The sequence below is a fragment of the Sarcophilus harrisii genome, chromosome 4 (assembly GCF_902635505.1).
Source record: "Sarcophilus harrisii chromosome 4, mSarHar1.11, whole genome shotgun sequence".
Classification (NCBI taxonomy): domain Eukaryota; kingdom Metazoa; phylum Chordata; class Mammalia; order Dasyuromorphia; family Dasyuridae; genus Sarcophilus; species Sarcophilus harrisii.
In genome coordinates, this window is record NC_045429.1 from 449,815,923 (window position 1) to 449,835,359 (window position 19,437).

The 19,437-nt window shown below is 47.8% G+C and overlaps 1 protein-coding gene across 1 annotated transcript in view; it reads right to left on the reverse strand.

Annotated features, from left to right (window-relative positions):
* The window catches only part of CUX1 (cut like homeobox 1), a 244,211-nt gene that overhangs the window by 99,549 nt on the left and 125,225 nt on the right, over positions 1-19,437 (reverse strand). The window contains exons 4-7 of the mRNA XM_031968006.1: positions 15,645-15,782; positions 11,960-12,083; positions 9,565-9,641; positions 6,129-6,195 (exon numbers count right to left, since the gene is read on the reverse strand). Of these exons, the coding sequence (XP_031823866.1) occupies positions 6,129-6,195; positions 9,565-9,641; positions 11,960-12,083; positions 15,645-15,729 (353 nt within the window). The 5' untranslated portion in view covers positions 15,730-15,782. The remainder of the gene's footprint in view (positions 1-6,128; positions 6,196-9,564; positions 9,642-11,959; positions 12,084-15,644; positions 15,783-19,437) is intronic.

Here is a 19,437-nt window from a genome sequence, read left to right on the forward strand (position 1 = left end):
GTCCCATTGTTTCAAGCATCTTAGAGGACTGTCATTCTAGAGGGACGCCACCAGAGCCCTCTATTTTAAAGCACAAACGCTGTAGTGTTCACCATTCATGAACTCTTCATCAAGCAGGCCGGTTTTACCCATTAACCACTGGCCTCTTTCATCTGGCCTACCTGGGGTCACCGAGATCACAGCTTCCCACGCCCAGCATGCCGAGTCTGCTGTTCCCTTCACCGGCATTAATCTTTATGTGAGGGGAAAAGAGACCCTGCCTTGCCCGGGGGTGCTTGTGTATGGGAAGAGGAGAGGGACGCGAGAAAAAAAAAGTGTGGTTAGATTGACTTTGTCACACGAGGTTATCATTGCCGGATTTCAAAAAATATACTCGAACCATCTACAATTTATTTCTTCATCAATGTCTCTTATAGGTTCTTGGATCTTGAAAGGAAAAAAAAAAAAAAAAAAAAAGAAAAAGCCTGCCAGGCAAGGGATAGGCAATCCGAACTTTAAACTTGAGAAGTTTGGCTTTGTGGCCACTTGGGGAGAAAATGGGGTTTTTTTGCAGGGAAAATCTGGGAGAAAACTTCTCCCCAGGCTAATGTTAGCTGGGAAGTATGTCGTATTTTGGTGTGATTCAATATTTTCTTTCATCAGAGGCTCAGAAATTCAGCCCACATGTTAACAGTCATGTCAGCAGCCTACTGTATGTGTTAAGCGTGGTGTCCCTTTGCTAGCTGCTTCTCGCCGGGATGGAGCAAAGAGGTGGCTCTGGAGCCCTGCTGCAGCAGGGATTCCCGGCGCCCGCTGCAGCGTGAGGGACCCTGCTGGCAAGCCCGAGGGCTCGCTGCGGCCACCCAGCAGAGCCACGAGGTCCAGGGGGGAATGGTGGTGAGGTCAAGGTGCCCGGGGGCTTCGTTCTGCAGCCAGCGCCTGAACGGTGGAGAGGGGCCGTTTTTATTACACGTCGTGTGACTGCCATTTCTTTCCCGAGATCTCCTAATCAAGCTAATTCGATCTGCATCTGCTGGGGCAAAGGGGAAGCTGGGAAGTACAATGACCTCGGAGCAGAGGGGCGTCTTTAAGTGGGGAAGGCAGAGCAGCACCTCCCGTCCGGCCACGGCCATCATCTGAAACCCAGAAATTCTCTTACACAACAACTGCTCTGGCAAAGCCCCCGATGTTCCAACAAATATGAAACTGTGCTCGCCATTTGTCTGTGGAATCTCTAAGCATTAATAAACATGAAGAAGAACACTTCTCCCTCCCACTCTCAATGACAGCCCCAAACAAAGACCAGCTGTATTCATCAATGGGTCCTTGTTCTGTGCATAAAGGCTAATTACATTTTACTTCAAGCCTACACATGGAAAACTTTACTGTTTCCATCTTGTCACATTCAGCTCCCGATATTCCAGCTGACAAACGGCAAGGATCACATACAATGAGCTCGGGGGGCTATTAACAGCTTCGGTGCCTTCGACATGGGCCCTCTGCTGAGTAACGGAGGCCCGGGAGGGCGATCCCAAAGGCGGCCCCCGCCCCCCGCCCTTCTCCTTCTCGGGAAGGGGTGGGCTTTGCGGGCTCCGGAGCCGCTGGAGTTAATCTCCACAGCTGTCGGCAGATTTCAGAAACGCTCACCAAACTGTTATATAAGCAAGCGTCCAAGCTTTCCACCTGAGAGCAGACAATTTCAGAAATCACCAACAGAAGGAGAAAGAAGAAATAGTTTTTGAATCATTCAATCTCAGCTTTCTGAAATGTTTTAAGACAGCCTGTGAAAAGGCCTGTGTCGGGAGGGAGAGACTCGGAGAACCTCAGAGCTCACAAAAGCATGTTTAATCTAACAAGGAGAGGGCCGTGGCAGAGGCGGGAGGGCGACAGAGGCCACAGGTGAGGGACAAATCCCTGGCGGAGGATTCAGGGTCCTGCCCTGAAGCCAGCCGAGGGCGGCCCCCCAGGAAACAGGGATTCCAGTTCAGAATCTAAAGCCAGCCTCCGCTGCTCTTTTCAAGGAAGAGCTCTCTGCAGAGACTTCTGCCAAATGGCCAGCCTGCCTGCCATGCAGAACATTTTCTGTGGTTTGTTTTGGGGGGGCAGAGGCTGCTCTGGGGGAGTTCTTGGTATGGAAATCCCCACTACTGGGCGTGCTGGCAATTCCTCAGTCCCCTGGAACTTAAGGAGCTGGAGAGTTGTAGCCCAGGGGCACCAGGGGACCTGGCCAGGGCCACAGACGGCACGTGCCAGAGACCAGACTCAAATTCAAATCCTTCCGACTCCGAGGTCACTCTCTCCCCCTACCCCGTCTCTCACTCAGGTCATTTACGAGTTAAGAAATCAAAGTCCTTTTGAAACTGGTCAAGCACGACCCCCTAGGAAGGGGAGCTGGCTGCCCAAACCATTCGTCCGCTGTATTCCCAAGGGGAAAGGCCTCGAGTCCGCCTGTCATTGGAACCTCCAGAGCCATTGCTACTCTCCATGAAGGGAGATGGTGGGGGGCATGCTGAACTTAAAAATAAAGGGGCTATTCTGTCTCCTTAGGTGGTCTCCTTCCAGGGAGAACGCAATAGATGGATGGGTCTGCTAAGTTTCATACGTAATCCTGCGCCAGACTCAGAGAACCCTTGAAAACCAGTCTTTTTGTCAATCACAGCCACTAGTACCTTGGGAAGCTTCGCCCACAGCCAGGCCATGGCACAGCACCCCTAAGCTAATCATGACCAGGCCCTACGGGCCCTCCATAACCTGGTAACCTTGTCTAGGTTCCCACAATCCAGAAGCAGGGCTTAGCCTGGGTCTCCCTGACTAAAGCCACCTAATATCTGTTAAACTGGTAACTAGGTAAATCCCAATCTCCAGTGTTAGCAGGGCCGGGCCTGGGATACAGGCCCCCCTCCCAGCTGTGGAGTAAAGTGGAAAGCAATCCATCAATCCACAGACACTGATGGAGCCCCATGCCCAAAGAACTGGACTAATCGAGGCCATCGTTTGTGTACGTTAGCAAACTCCCAAAAAACAGAGTCGGCATTCCCTTGGACTTGAAGGATCACACGAGTAGGGCAGCCCCAGGGGATGCGATTAAAAGGGGAAAACAACCTGCTTGTACCAAAAATACTTACAGCTATTTAATTTTTTTACAGTGAAAAGGTGGAAACACATTACACGGTCAATGAGGAGGGAATGTTGAATAAATGATGATATATTGGTTGAATGGAGTCATCTCATGTTCCAGTAACAAACCAATATGATAAATACAAAGAAACGCAGACCCAGTCAGAGCCACACGGGAAGGAGGCGAGAACAGTTAGCAGCACGGTGCACGACGAGCAAAACGCTCCAATATGATCCTGCCGGATCCTCACAACCGCTCCAGGCCCATTTAAATGAGACTGGCCCCCAGGTCAGTCACTGAGAGCCAGAGGAAGGATCTGATCCCTCTTCCTGACTCCACTGGCCACAGCGGGCTCATCTGGAGTCAGGGTGGCCATGTGGTCACCATCTGACCACACCAGGAACATAAAAAGATAACACCTTTTCGAGGATGCTAACAGAAACAAGACTGGGACGCCAGGGGCTCAGGGGTCAACAAATGGAGACAGCAAAGAATGGATACTGTATTTTAAAATAAAGTCTGGTTTAATTATTTGAAAATGTAGAAACCTTTCTTACTGTCTGAGCTGCCTCTGAGTTAGAAGGTGGGTTAGGGGTCAACAGCTCAAGGTCAGGGGTCAACTCCCTGTTGCTAGATTGCCCTCCTCAAACTCTCTTGTATCAATCTATATGTTTAGGAGGGTAAACGTCACTTCCCCTAATTAGATTATAAACTTTCTGAGGGCAGGGACTGTTTCCCTAGCACACCAGCTTGGCACACAGTAGGTACTTTCTGTTCGATAATATGCAAGACAGATTTATTTGTGTATCTACAATCTTATATCAACATCTTGCATACAGGAGGCACTTAAATGGTCGTTGAATAACAAGTTGCTGTTATTCTTACTTCATTTTAATTTTTGCCCAAATCCAAGTATCAAAATATAAATAGTCTAAGGTTCTGCAAGGCGATTTTTTGTTCCTATTTGTCGAATTAAAAAATGTTTTATAAATCTCAAACATCTCTCTAGATGGAACTTGTGAAAAGTTTGATCAATTTTTTTCCTAAATAATATGGGTGCAGCAGAAACGACGCAGACATCAGATGTTCTGATAAAAGAACAAAGGACTGATTTTTTCAAAAGTCAACAAAGCTTCCTAAGATGCTGCCCCACAGTTACAAGAAGAAAGATTAAACAGAGAGAGAAAAACCCCAGAACATAAAACCCTGGGGTTTTGTCAGTTGCTCAGGCAGAAGAGATAAAAGAAATCCAGAAAATGGGAACTTGAAGGGAAACCCCCAGTTAATGTCCCACTGACCTGAGTGAAGCGAGCAGAGGGAGGAGAATCATGGAGGCAGATGGGAGGATGACCTCGCCCGGCCCAAGGGCCGAGCCGGTCAATGCCAGAGGGCTTGGGCCGCAGGAAGGAGATTCCAGAAGCAGAAGGAGGCCTCCATTCTGGACGTGGCCAATGGGAGAATCTGTTTTAACTTGACTACGTATGTTTGTTACAAACTCCCCCCAACACACTCGGCGGAGATGGGGGAGGTGGGAAGGAGAGAAAAGAGACGTTTGTTCTTTGAAAAACAATGAAACGTACTTTTAACAGTGATGACTCACTGGACATCTCATGGAAAACCTACCATGTTCTCAGTGCAATACAGACACACAGAAAAATCCTAAGATATCCCTTCCAGAACTGATTAGAGAAGGCTCATGGGCCAGGGGAAGGGCCACTGCCCTGGGATCCCTAAAATATGGCTCTCCTTCAGGAGGTAGGCTCCAGTGAGCATAGTTCTATCTATCTTTTCCTTTATTTCTTTCTTTCCTTTTTTCTTTTCTTTCTTGCTCTTTTTCTTTTTCCTTCCTTTTTTCTTTTTCTTTCATTCCTTTTTCCCCCTTGTTTTCTTTTCCCCTTTCCTTCTTTTTCTTTTCTCTCTTGTCTCTTTTTCTATCCCATTCTCTCTCTTTCTGTCTGTCTCTCCTTCCCTCCCTCAGGGAATGAAGAAGTATGTCTCATTGAAGCTACACTGTGAAGGGACTCATCTTTCTATTTGATCCTTAAGGTAACAGGGAGCCATTATAGTTTCTTGAGGAAGAGAGTGACATGGTCTTTTCTGGGCTTTGGGAAGAACAATCAAGCCCCCCAGTGAGGTAGGTCCCTGTGCCCGAGAGAATGGGACCAATGGGGGCCAGAGGTGGATGGTGATGGGGTGGCTCTGCAGTGCCTGGGGTGGCAAAGACAAAAATGAAGCATCGAGGGGAAACTCCTAGAGGCAGATAAATCCTTACCAAGAGAGAGGTGTCTAGTCCCTCCCCTCCTTGGACAGGCCCCCAGAACATGTCTGCACAGACGGACAGAAGACGCGAGCTCTGGCTGGAAAGTGCCATCCCTTTGACAGAGCCACAAAAGGGTTCCTTCTCTCTGGCCAGCGCAGAGGCCATCGCACCATATAAAACAGGGTCCCACCGACACCAACCAGAGCAACTCGGGATCGCAAGGTTCAGACCCTCGGAGAACCTCCCCTCCTCCCATTTTATTACAAAGAAACCGAGGTCTTTTCAGGACCTCCAGAAATGGGCTGCCTCCACTTCTGACCAGACTCCGGGGATGAGAAGGCCCCCAATTTCCTCATTTATAAAAGTGTACCCTGAGGCCTCCTCCCAGCTCTGCTGAACAAAGCGAGACCTATCCAAACTCACCACAGACTCTCTCCTGGGTCCTTGGACCCTCTGCTGGACCAGGCAGGCTGGAAGAGGACCAGGAGGAGGAGCATGAGGAGGGCCAGGAGGAGGAGCATGAGGAGGGCCAGGAGGAGGAGCATGAGGAAGGCCAGAAGGAGGAGCAGGAGGGTCAACTGCTCAGCCCCCACAGGAGCAACAAACCTGTTGTCCCGGCATCCCAAGGACCTCCCAGTGCAGGCGAGGCTCCCGCCCTTTTAACCCATCCTAGCGAGCACACGACCAGGGCGGGAAAAAGAGCCAGACGTGGTCTGGTTAATCGATCACAACACGACAGGCACAGGAGAAAGTGGGGGTTTAAAAACTTACTTTGCAGTAGTTTCTTCATCATATTTGGTTTTCAGGTCAAATAATTCTGTTCGAGTTTTCTCCAGGGCTAAAAGGCAAAACACAAACAGATAAAGGCTAGAGTAGTGGCTTTTTAGCTTGTAAATACAAATACAAACTCCTTTTTCCTTCCAACTGTACCTCTCAAGTAAAAGACAGGATTTGGCTGAGGGTTTGTTTCTTAAATAAATTACATTTCTGGGTGTTTTTTTTTTTTTTTTTTTTTTTTTAAGGTGGTGATGGTGGTTTGCATGATTTCACAAAAGCCTTTGCACATTTCTTGGTAATCTCCATATTGTTTTATCATAAAAGCATCACAGTATTCCATTACATCCACATATCACAATTTGTTAATCATTGCCCAGTAGTCAGACATTGAGAATTTGCTTCCAGTTTTTTATAAACTACAAAAAATGTTATGAAAATCTTTGGAAAGATAAGTAGCTCTGGGGCAGCTAGGTGGTGCAATGGATAGAGCACCGACCCTGAAGTCAGGAGGACCTGAGTTCAAATCTGGACTCAGATACTGAGCACTTCCTAGCTGTTTGACCCTAGGCAAGTCATTTAACCCCAATTGCCTCAGGGGGAGAAAAAAGAAAAGATTTATTTTTGATTACCTCTTTTTTCAGGGGATAATCCTAAAATAGAAACATTAGGTAGAAAGAGATGATTATTTCTATAACTTTTGCTTTACACCGGTCATACCACACTCCAAAAATCTCAAGGAGTTGTGAGCGTACCTGTATGACCACAAGCCTGCCAGCATTGAGTTTTCGCGGCTGCTTATTCTTGCTAAGTTGATAGGTGTTAGGTAGTGTCTTCAAGATATTTACATTTCTTTAATAATGATCAGTTTTTCAAATGGTTATTAATATTAATTTCTTGAAAACTGCATATCTCCTCTGGTAATTTTTCTACTACAGAGTTACCTATGTAAATTGCTTAGCAATTTTTTGGTATATTTTTGATATCAAGACTTTTATCTATTTGTTGGGTATTTTTTGGCAATAAGTATTTTGTAATTCTTTTTTCTTTTAAAATATATTTTCTTGTTGTATAGACTTATTATTAATGTAAAAATGCATATACTGTCTCAAATAATTGCTTTCACATGAGGAATAGAAAGAAACCTATCTTTTCTCCATTACTCTATATTAATACATTATTCCATTTTGTAATGTCTGGGCTAGCTTTCTGGAGGTCCTTCGGATGGGCCTTGTTCTCAGCAGGATAGACACCATGAGAATGGTCAGGAATAGAGTCTAGAGTCTTTATTCCAGCTCCAGTCTTGATCTTAGTGCAGGAGGCAGGAGAGCCACCAGGAGGATGGTCAAAGATAGAATGTCCCCTTTCCAGTCCTTTTCAGCCCTTAAATACCCTATTACAATGACATCATTACAGCACACTGAGCATGTGTGAACTAGAGAACCATGACATCACCATGCTAAGTACTAAGTATATGTAAATTAGATAACCCTTGTCTCATCAATCACACTAAGTTAACACCTTGTTGTAAGTATCCTTGTTTCAAGTATACTTCTCCAGAGTTCTCGCTCTCTACACCATTTCCTTCCATATTTTAGACAATTCTTATTTTTGTGCTTAAGTCTAGAATCCAGCTGGAATCCAATGACTTATATAGTGTGAGATGGCCATCTAAACACATTTCCCACCACACTACAAATCCAAATTTCCCAAGCACACTTGCTGAATGATGAATTCCATTTTGATGAACCCACTTTTCATCCAGGTTAATCAATCACTAATTTTTAATAAATATTGGATTGAACGTTGAGAGTATTTCTCTTGCACTGACTTATTTCTCTATTTTCCCCAGATAATTTTGATGAGAAATGCTTCGTAATATATTTTAAAGTCTTGTCCTGCAAAGTCGCTCTCATCAACTTCCCCTCCCAGTCTCTCCCTCGACAGTCTTATCTACCTTTTTTAAAAAGGAAATTATGATTTTAGCGCACGCCACAGAGAAAACGCTTAGCATTTTGATTCAAATGATTTCAAATAGGTACATTCAGGGAGCGCCATCCCTTTGACTATATAATCCTGCCTATCCTTGAACGTCTAATTAATTAAGCCTTCCACATATACGAGGAAAACTGATGGAGAAGGGACTGGGGCAACTTAGAAGGGAGATGAAAAAATTTGAACACTTTGTGAACTGAAAATTATTGGACTTATACGTAGTTCGAGAGCAAGTTTAGCTGCCCTGGCACTTGGTACAGACAACTCGTTATCGATCATATTTTCAAAATAAACTATAAAAAATATCGTATATCGCTTCTTGGGAGAGAACTTCTTCACCTTTTTAAAGATTTGCTATTAGAGGTTTCCTGAGGTACAATTCATGACAACAGGAGTTTTCTCCCCCACAGCTGACATATTAGTGACTCGTTTTGAAAGAGAGTTTGGAACAATTCATGAAAATGTACGAAGTGATTCATACCCTTCGCTTGCTGATCCCACTCATGACTGGGTTTATATACTAAGGAGGTGGGAGGGAGGGAGGAAAAGAAAGAAGGAAAGAAAAAGAGAGACACAGAGAAAAGAGACAGAAACAGAGACAAGAGACAGAGACAAAGAGAGACAGAGACAGAGAGACAGAGACAGGGAGAAAAGACAGAGAGGGAGGCAGAGACGGAGAAAGCATGACAGAAACAGAGACACAGAGAGGAGACAGAGACAGAAAAACACACATACAGAGAAGAGACACAGAGAGACAAACACAGAGACAAGCAGAGAGATAGCTACACACACAAAAGAGAGGGACTGAGACAGAGGGAAGAGAGATATACACAGAGGCAGAGAACACAGACACAGAAACAAACATGGAGGAAAGACAGAGATAGGGACAGACACACACACAGAGGGAGACAGACAACACCACACAAAGAAAGAGACAGAGACACAGAGATTCATAGATACACAGACACAGAGAGACAGAGAAAGACCAGTCTGGCCGTGTCCACCTGGTCCCTGGGCCATGCTCACAGCCCCCAATTGGCTTTGCTCCCCTGTTCTTCTGTACGGGGCTCACTGGGATGAAGCTCTCTGGGTGAGGGCGGCCTCCCCACCACTTGTAAAGGTGCAGCCAGGACTGGCCCTGATGGGATGGCTCTTGTAAAGGGTGGCAGAGGCTCCGCTTGAGAACCGCTCCGAGGTGTCTGGCCACAAGTCTCACGGCACTCATTTCATACACCGGAAGACTGAGGCTCAGAGTGGTCTATAGCCAACCACGTCAGAGGCAGGACCTGAATTCAGGTCTCCCTGATGGGGGGATGTGTGCCCCCTCTCTCCCCGACTCCTCCTTGGGCAGCAGCTGCTTTAGAGATTTAGTCTCTGCTCCCATCCCAGGCCCCCATGGGAGCACAAATCCAAGTTCAAGGAAAATCAAAGTGCCCACCTGTTTGCAAAGTCTGAACTTTATGCTCGGCTTCCTCCAGCTTGGAGGCCGTGGACATCTGTGTTTCTTGCAACTTTCTGAAAAAAGAAAGAGAAGGGAGGAGAGTTGGGACCATGTTTCTGAGATGAGGGGCAGCAGGGCCCAGGGACCGGCCAGCTCACCGCGATCATGCAGCTAGCCAGGCGCTCGCTGTGGGACCTCCATGGGAACCGGCACCTCAACCACCCTGCGCGTCAGGGCGCTGGCTCATCACTTTGACACTGCACACACTGGGCCCCGGCACGAGTCTGAGGCAGCTGAGCCGTGGAGGAAGCCACCGGGCCGCGAGCGCGGCCACAACCGGGACCATAGCCCTACCACGTGCTCCCGCCCAGACCTACAGCACCACCTATTTTATTGTCACCTTCCTGATTTCCTGGAGTCGGAGGGAGAGCTGCTCAGATTTACCGAGTTGATGCAAATGAGAAAATAGCTCCCATTTCTTCTTTGGAAAGGTAGGGGACTACAGGTATGTAATAATACATACAAGGTCATACTTTCTAGATAGGCTGGTTGCTAAATTGGCTCCCCCCTTGTTATTACTACTATTATTTCTTCTTATTTTTTTAAACAATGTATGATTCTTTTGCAATATGGAGGGGAGGATACAATGGGAAGTACAGGTGGTATAAAAACAAATCAATGATACTTTCTTTAAAAAAAAAAAAAAAAAAGGTGGTGCAGCGGATAGAGTGCCCCCTGGAGTCTAGAAAACCTGGGTTCAAATGTGACTTCAGATACTTGAAATGTACTAGCTATGTGACCCCGGGCAAGTCACTTAATTCCACTTGCGTTGCAAAAAAAAAAAAAATAAATAAAAAAAAAAAAAAAAAAGGAAAGTTTTTTAATCAGACTGGCCCTCAACAATCTTTCACTGACACATTCATGTGGACCCAAAGTCAGAGCAAGAACTTCCTTCAAAGTTTTTTTTTTTTTTTTTAATTCTTTCTTTTTTTTCTTTGGGTCTAGACCTGTGTTTCCACAGCAGGGGGAATGTATTTGCGCTTCCCAGTGGATGCTATTCCAAGCATACAGGATGCTCCTCCCGTGGACAAATTTCCAGGACAATCTGGCCAAAGGTTGTCATTTCGGTTTCTAGGGAATGGAATCAATGGGAAATGGACTTTCCCATCTTGGCTTTCGGGAGAAACGCTACGTTTGATCGGGGAGCCGAACTCCAGTTTCTCCACCGCACGTGAACATGGGCAGGATGTCAGTCTTAATCTAATTATATATTTTATTTTTAATCAAATATTTAAAAATATTTCTTGTCACTCTAGCGAGTTAAGGGGAAGGCTTTGGGTTTGTGTGAGGGGCTTTTAAAAATGCAAATTTATGTCATTTTTAGCAGCTCCTACAAGTCTGCTCTTTTGATTTGTGGAAATATAAATATCCCTTCTATTAAATCAGCGGTTGTTGAGCATTTTTGCATCGTAGCCTTCCCCCCCTTTGCATTCTGGGGAAATCTATGGATAGAAGTATATTTTTAAATTGAACAGATTACAAGAGTCCAATTATATTAAGGTGTAGGGATCTAAACTCCCCCCCCCAAAAAAAAATCCCAAACTAGTTTGTTGACTCTCCCCCCGCCCCAGGTAGGGAAGCCCTGAAAAATGGTTCCTTTTAAAAATAGTTGCCCCTTCTTTTTATTTGTGAGTGGTGGAGGGGAAAGGGGGGGGGGAGTAAACTTCAGTAAAAGTCAATAAGTCACATACAAACACATTCCCACAAGCAGACACAGGCAGCCCTTCCCCTACCCCCATCAGCAGGGTGACTCCCGGCCCAGGCCCAGAACTAACTCAATATACTGGAAAGGCTGAGCCTTAATGCAAACGGGTGAACCCGACAAGGGATCCCCGCTTCCTCAGAGCTGAGCAGAGAGAGGGAATTGCCCTCTGATTTACTGTGGGAGAAATGTCATCAAAATTCAGAGGCTGACCTCGGGCCCGGAGCTTGCTCCAATGAAATAACTACCAACAAACTGCCATTCTCCCAATTTCCTTGGACTATTATTTCAATTTATGGTGGAATTGTGGGAAAATGGGGCCAAGACCTATGTGCTGCTGGCCCATGTGACTAAATTAAGCCTTCAGTACAGGGGAAGGGCCCTTGATGACTGGTACCATGCATCACAGGCCCTCACGAGTCTCCCAAAGGAGGAAGACCGGCCCTCAGAAGCCCGGAGGCTGCCCCCGGAATGGTCTCTCCAGGCTCACTGTCACACCCCTTGCTGAGGGGCACGGTGCCTGCCAGGGGGCTGCCCCACAGTGCCAATGGTGGGTGGGCAGCAGGGCACAGAGGAGGAGGCCCATCTCCCCCGGGCTCTTTGAGTGCCATGAATCCTGAGAACACTCACCGCTCCTTCTCTGCAAAGTCATTTTGTAGCTTCTGTTCCTTTTCGAGAGCAATGTTCTCCGCTTGGTTCTTCAGGGTCTGCTCATATTCCCGGATTTTCTCTTTAAGTGCTTTGATTGTGACCTCTACAAAGGGGAGGAAAGCTCTGGTTAGGAAGCCGCCGGCTGCCGGCCCTGCCGTCCTGCCGCTCGGGGCCCTGGAACCGGCCCGAGGCTGCGCGGGCCAGTGCTGGCACATCTGAAGCTTTCCCTCTTCAACTCTGACATAAAATCAATGGCCACGAGTCCCTTCGGAGACCTTTTACTCCCTAAACGTTAAATTGAACTTTAAGCGCTCAGGTTGGGAAGGATCAATGGATTTTGCTGGGAAGGAGAACGAAGGTTTCTCTAACACAAGCAGAGGGGAAACAAAATCAATGGTAAAATATAATATCATCTTATCGATGAGTCTTAAATTAGCCCCCTCTGGAGCGCAGACGGAAGCAGCTGAGCCGGGCTGCCTCAGCAGCCTGCCGCGGACTGAACCTGGCTTTTGGCATGTGGGTGGCAGCACGGCGGAACTCTGTGGGGGACTTGGGCTGGCCAGGCTCATCCCAAAGCTCCCGAGTGACCCCTGAGGCTGCCTTATGGCAGCAAGATGCCCAGGCCAGAAGTAAGGGTGGGGGGCTGGCACTGGAAATGGCTGGGAAGGGAACAACAGGAAATACCGCTTAGGAAAGCCGGAGAAGGGGGCAAGTCTGGCAGGAAGGGGAAAGACAAGCAGGACCCACTTGTCTTAGGCCAGGGAGTGGGCCTGGAGGGCCAGGAAGTGGGCCTGGAGGGCAGGAGAGCAGGGCTAGAGGCCAGGTGTGGCCCCAGAACCCTGGAGGAGAAGCGCAGCAATTGCAGCTCCATAATGACACCTTTCCAAGCTGAGCCATTGAACCTGGAAGGTTCACCCTGGGATCCCAGCTGGAGAGCTCATCCCAAAGTGCAGCTGGCTATCCAAGGTCTCCCGGGGATCCTCAGATCATGAAAGGGAAGAGAAGGACCCTGACGGCCAGAGAGGCAAAGCCTCCCACTTTACAGATGAGGAAACTGAGGTCTACAGAAGCCCTCTGACTTTCCTATGGTGAGGGGGGACTCTCCTGACACCAAGCCCCCTCTACTGCTTCGTTCCCCCAAAGGGCTGCCAGAGAGGGAGACCTAAGGACTGAGGCAAACTCCCAGGGAAGAGCTGGGTTCGTGCTCCAAATAGGGAGCTCAGAGATGTAAGAGGCCCTAGGCTGCCCAGTGACTGGTGCACAGGCCAACTGACCCCAAGTCACGGCTCCTCCCTGGGGACCGGGAGGAGAGGACCAAGTCTTTCTTGGAGGAAGAACCATCTGGAGAGGTTCAGAGGCCATTGGGCACTGCCCCTTCTCTTGACACCTGTGGGTTGTGGACCGGGCTCTGGACACGGTTCGAGAAAGCGTCATCCCTTGGGGGTCGCATGTTTTAGGGGAATGGTTCTGGTGGGAAGCCCCAAACTCGGACACCTGTGAACCGTGTGGCCCAGGAGCGTCTCCAGGGACCCGGGCCGGGCCTGCTTTCTGCAGAGCGAGTCCTGCCCAGCTGCCCCCGTCTCTACTGCTCCTGGGGGGCTGTGCTGATAGCACCCCCAATCTGGCTGTGGGGACCTGTGACTGCACTGAAGCTGGTGTCCTGAGCAGGCCCTGGAGTTGGCTCTATGCTGGGCTCCATGGCACAGGAAGGGGGCCTTGGACACAAGGGATCCTAAGGGTAGAGGCTGAGGGAGAGACGTTCTAGAACCAGTGTGTCCCTGGAACAGCAAATAGCGAGGGGGGCTGCAGTGGAACACTGCCGAGGGGAAAGAGCTTAAAGGTAATGACAGCTCCCATTTATACCGAGCTTACTGTGAGCCAGGCCGGCGGGGAGGACTTTATAACTATCTCATTTCACCGTCACAACACTGGGAGCAGGGCGCTCTTGTTATCCCCATTTAACAGATAGGGAAACTGAGGCAAGCAGAGGGGAAGTGATATAACTATTTCATTTCACTGACATGACTCTGGGAGGAGGGCACTCTTGCTATCCCCATTTAACAGATAGGGAAACTGAGGCAGGCAGAGGGGAAGTGATATAACTATCTCATTTCACTGAAATGACACTGGGAGGAAGGAGCTCCTGTTATGCCCAGTGGAACAGATGGGGAAACCAAGGCAGGCAGAGGGGAAGTGATTTTCCCAGAGTCACAAGTCTAAATGTCTGAGGCCGTATCTGATCTCCGGTCTTACTGATGCTGGGCCGAGAGTTAATATGAAATAAACTAGAAGGGCAGGCTAGTGCTGGACTGTGAAAGGCTTTAAATGTCAGGCTGAGAAATTCAGATTTTATCCTTGAGAAAACAGGGGCGATGCAGAGAGAATTGAAGCAGAGAGCTGCAGCCAGATGTGCTCCCAAACCCGGCTCTGCCAGAGGAACGATCAAGGGCCAAAGGGCCGCCTCTCTAGTATCTGGCCAACATGCGTCCCCACCGCCTAATGTCTGAAACGGGAGAGAGCTCATCCTCTCAGTTTTTCCTAAAACAGTTCTTTGAAAGATCCTTTTTGAGCATCCCCAAGGTGACCAAGGTAACAAACAGGAGTATTAAGTGAAACTGGAGGTTTGGGGGGCCTCCGACAAGGCTAGGGACCCTCGGAGAGGTGAGGAATCAAGAATCAGAGAGAAAACGCCCCTTTTGGTCAATGGAGCAATTACTTGTCCCTGTCCCAGAGCCCACTTGTTGGTCCAGCTTGAGTTTAGGCCACAGCTCCCTAATGGGTCACCCTGGGTCGAGAGGCCTAGGGCAGCTGCTCCCAATTATCACACTAACAGCTGAAAATGTCACAAACGAACACAATTACAATGTTTGGGCCTGGTCTCTAGTAAAACATAAAGAGCTGAGGATGCTAGCTATTGATGCAAATTCTATGTAGCTGTGCCAAACATCGGGCTGAAGCAAAAAGCTCATCCCGTTTCCCTCAGCCTCTTCCCGGCCTCTTCCCATCCCACCAAGCTCCTGCTCCGAGCCACCTGGAAAGAAGCCCAACCTCCCCCCCTTTCCCCACCGCACGCCCCAAGCAAAGCTCTTAGTTACAGAGAACTGTCGTTCTCACAGGGAAACAAGTGGGCTTCTGAAAAAAGGGGCAACTGGTCTTTAAATGAGGACATTCTGTTTTCTGGGGCAGGAAAGCTGTTTTTTTTTTTTTTGGTTTCTGTAAAAGGAAGACAAGCCTGAGCCCGTCTGGCGAGGCAAGAGGCCGCGCTCCTTCTGGACCTACGGGCCGAGCGGCCGCCCCAGCACGGTGCTGCTGCTGAGTCTCTTGTGACGGAGAAGCCCCAGACGGCCCAGGAGGAGTCCAGAGCCTTAATGCATCTGGAGTAATTATGCAACGACTCCCTGGCTGGGCTCCTTTGATCAGGGGCTGGCGCTCTGACAGGCGGGGCCTGCCTGGAGGCCCAGGCAACCGTGGGTTTTTTCCAGGCAGATCCTATCAGCCCGTGATGGAGGAAGCGTCTATCAGGAGGCCATAGAGCACATGCGGCTCCAGGACAGAAAGAAGCCCTTCACTTGGGCGCGACCTCTCTGAGGGCCCACCCCGTGACGCCCGCCCACCCCGACTGCACGATCCCGGCCTTTCAGGACCCTGACGGAGCCCAGCCTACCTTGATTTTTCACTTCAGCAAACTCTTTGTTATATTCCTCCAGAGTCTCCCTTAGCTTCTGGTTTTCAGTTTCAATATCGTGCATGCGCTGGACCTTGAGCTGGAGCTGCTGCCCGAGGTCCAGGGCTGGGACCGGATCTGCAGGACAGGGAGGGAAGCAAAGACAAGGGTTGGCTTGGGCGGGAGTTGGACATCAGGCCGCACAACATGGAGGAGGGCACCCCCTGCTCACTGCCATTATGAACGAGGGCTTCCTGGGCCCGGCCTCCCTTGGAGAGCAAAGGGAGGACTAGGCGAGGCTGGCAGCAGCCTCTGGCACAGCCCAACGAGGCCCTCTCCTGTTCCCGGTGCTGGACAGCTCTGCCCCCCAGGGCAGAGGGATTTATTTTGCTTAAAAGCTGCTGCCGGACATCCTACAAGGCGTTAGAGCCACAAATGTCCTGCCTCAGAGCTGAGCTGAAGGGCCTGTCTCACCATTACTACCGTGTGACAGTTTAACAGCAGGATTTCCATTCCTGGATGCTGATTACAAGACAAATACACCTGACAGCAGAGGCACAAAGAGCTGCAGAGAAATGCTGGTAGACCCTAAGACCCAGAGTGAGGGGGGGCTCCCTGGGGCTCTCTCAGCCACCGGGCCTTGGTCTCTGAAGACACCGAAGGGATAGTCTAGTCTGAACGACAGAAAATATTGTGGCTTCCCAAAGACCCAGATTAAGAAGGAATTGGGCTAACTTTTCATCAGACATCTGCAGTGTTAATGAATAGGAGTATTAAGTCAAACTGGGAGTTTTGGGGGCCTCTGACAAGGTTAGGGGCCCTCAGAGAGGTGAGGAATCAAGAATCAGAGTGAAAATGCCCCTTTTGGTCAATGGAGCAATTACTCATCCCCGTCCCAGAGCCCACTTGTTGGTTTAGCTTGAGCTTAGGCCACAGCTCCCTAATGGGTCACTCTGGGTCGAGGGGCCTAGGGCAGCTGCTCCCAATTATCATAGAAACAGCTGGAAATGTCACAAACGAACACAATTACAGTGTTTGGGCCCCGTCTCTAATAAAACATAAAGAGCTGGGGATGCTAGCTATTGATGCAAATTCTACATAGCATCCACAATCAGATTTACTTACATAAAATACAATTTTAAACCGAAATGAGAACCGATATCCATAGATTTTTACAGCACTTCATCTTTGGTTTTTCCTTTACCATTAATTCAGCACAAATTAGAAACACTTTAAATGTTCTCCTAGCTTCGACGCGATCGTTTTTCTGCCGCTGCCTAAAAGGCAATTACAATACACCTGCTGGGCACCGATGGGGTGTTTCCTTTGGAATTCGCAGCCTCGGTCTGAGTCGGAGAACGCCGGAGTCCACCGAGCTTATAAAAGATTATTGAATACATTATTCGTATGGGCGCCAGCATCGCTGGGGAAATGACGGCAAAGATTTAGTCTCCCGTTGAGGAATGCTAAACACCCAACTCAGTGGATCAACAAGAGTATATATTAGGGAGTTCACTTAATTTTCAAACCCTGTAGTCATTAATTTTTCAGACCACCCTCGGTTCCTGGAAACAAATAATAAGTCTATTGTACCTCAGTTAACACATTAACCACAAGCCCATGTGTTCTTCAATATGCCAGTGCCTCTGAGAGTTTATAGAAGAATGTTGCTGGTCTATGCTGAGCCAGGATCACAAGAAGGGGGCTGCAGTTTGTAACTAGCGTAGCCACCAGCAACTTGGGGCACAACCCAAAATCTTCAGCTTTGCTGCTCATCGTTTCCTCTGGTTTATGCAAAGTCAACTTCTTATTTGTGGCTCTTCCTTATTATTTTAATTTGCATCAAAATATTTCTATCAAATCATATTTTTCAAGTCTTTTCAGGGAACTGTCTACAAGGGGAGTTCTCAAAGTGTTCCTAATGGAAGTTAAGGAACCACAGAATTTGGGATTTGGAATGGATTTTACACAAAGTCGATCCCTGCGATCCTTGCTATAGTGTATGTATCCAACAGGAGATCTCAGAGAAGGGTAAATCCATCACCCACTTTTGGGTAGTCCTAAGTGTCAGAAAGTACACCATGTTCCTAGCTCTCCACCATTATGGCGGCCCTTCCGATGATAGCTCTCACTTCGAGTCTTCTCTACCAACATGAAACATGTTGAGTTACTTCCACCAATTGGTCTCAAGGCCCTCTGGTGATCAATCAATGAGCAATTTAGGGCCACAGAATCTGGGATTTGGAACGGATCTTGCATAAAAGTCTCGTGCAGCCACCGATCAGTCTCAAGGCCCTCTGGTGATCAATCAAGGAGCATTCATGAAATGCTGACGATGTGCCAAGCACCGTAAATACAAGTGTGAATATGAACGCTGTGCCTCTTGTCCTCAAGGGCCTTCCAGTCTAGCCAGTTAAGAAACATGTCCATGTGCAGACAGGTGAAGGGGACCCCCTTTCTGGCAGCTGGGGAAGAAGCACAGAATGATGCTTTCAGTCTTCTCATAGACTCAGCTCTGAAGTTGGGGAAGGAGCCGGAAGAAGAGCCTTGAGCATCCTCGGCCCCTTTCACGAAGGGCTGCAATTGAAACTTAAAATAGCGGGTGATGAAAGAGGCTAAAATCCGACTTGCTGCTCTTGTGCAGAATTCTATTAAGTTCTGCTCCAGTTGTAGAATTGCCAATATAAATTGTATTTATAAAAGACTGTGCTTGTAGGGTGCCCTCTACCCCTAAAATTTCTAGCAACAAGTTTCCCCATCCATTCATTTTTAAAGGCCAAGATCCCCAGAAGACACCGTGTCTGCTTCAAATAAACAACAAGTCTCCCAAGCTCGACTCCGCAAGGAATTTCGCGACATAAAAAAATAAGAGGGAGGCCTCTGGGAGAGGGAACCGGACCTTTCATGCAATTTTCAATCTCTAAGAAGCATTCTATTATTGTAAATGAAAATTCCTGCAATCTCCTAATTATTCATCATGACATGTATATTTAAATCAGCTCTATTAAAGGTTAATGCTTAAGTAGCAAAACTCGTCCCGGGATGAAGGATGAAGTGAACGTTCCAACATCTCCAAGCCTTCCACCAGCGCCGAGGCAACCGAGTGACTAAGCGCTGAGGGTGCTGGGATATTGTTTGGGGATATGTAAAAGGCGGTGCTCCAGCACATCTGAGGCTTCATTTTTATTACTTGTATTAAAGGAACAGCTAATTACCCCATGACAATATAATGGCTCTAGCATGTTTGGGCTGGAGACCAAAACAATGAATTTCTGCACGCCAAATCCCAACCTGCATGCTAATCTTGGGAAATCGCAGCTTTTTGTCTCGTTAATTATTCCCAATGCCATTTAAGCCTCACATTAGGATTGTTATGTCTCATTCCAAATTTTACAGTCCTTAGATCTCAGCAGTTTTATTTACTCAATGATTCTGGGGAGCTAACAAAACACGCCCCCCCCAAACCAAACCAAACCAAACCAAACCAATCCAACAATATATAAAAAATCCCTCAGATGGGCAGAATCCTATAACTCCTACTTTTCTACACCATTTGGATCAGGAAGATGTGATTCCTAGTTACCATTTATAGGACATTTCCAATCTGCAGAGAGGTTAATTGCCATCTGATAATTCCAACAATCAATAAACATTTATTGAGTGCCTACTATGTGTACCATACTAAATGCAAGGGCATACAGATAAAACGCACAACAATCTCTGCCTTCAACGTTATTACATTTTATCATGGATAGATGTACAAACAAAGCAGGAAGGCTGCACAGTGCTAGGC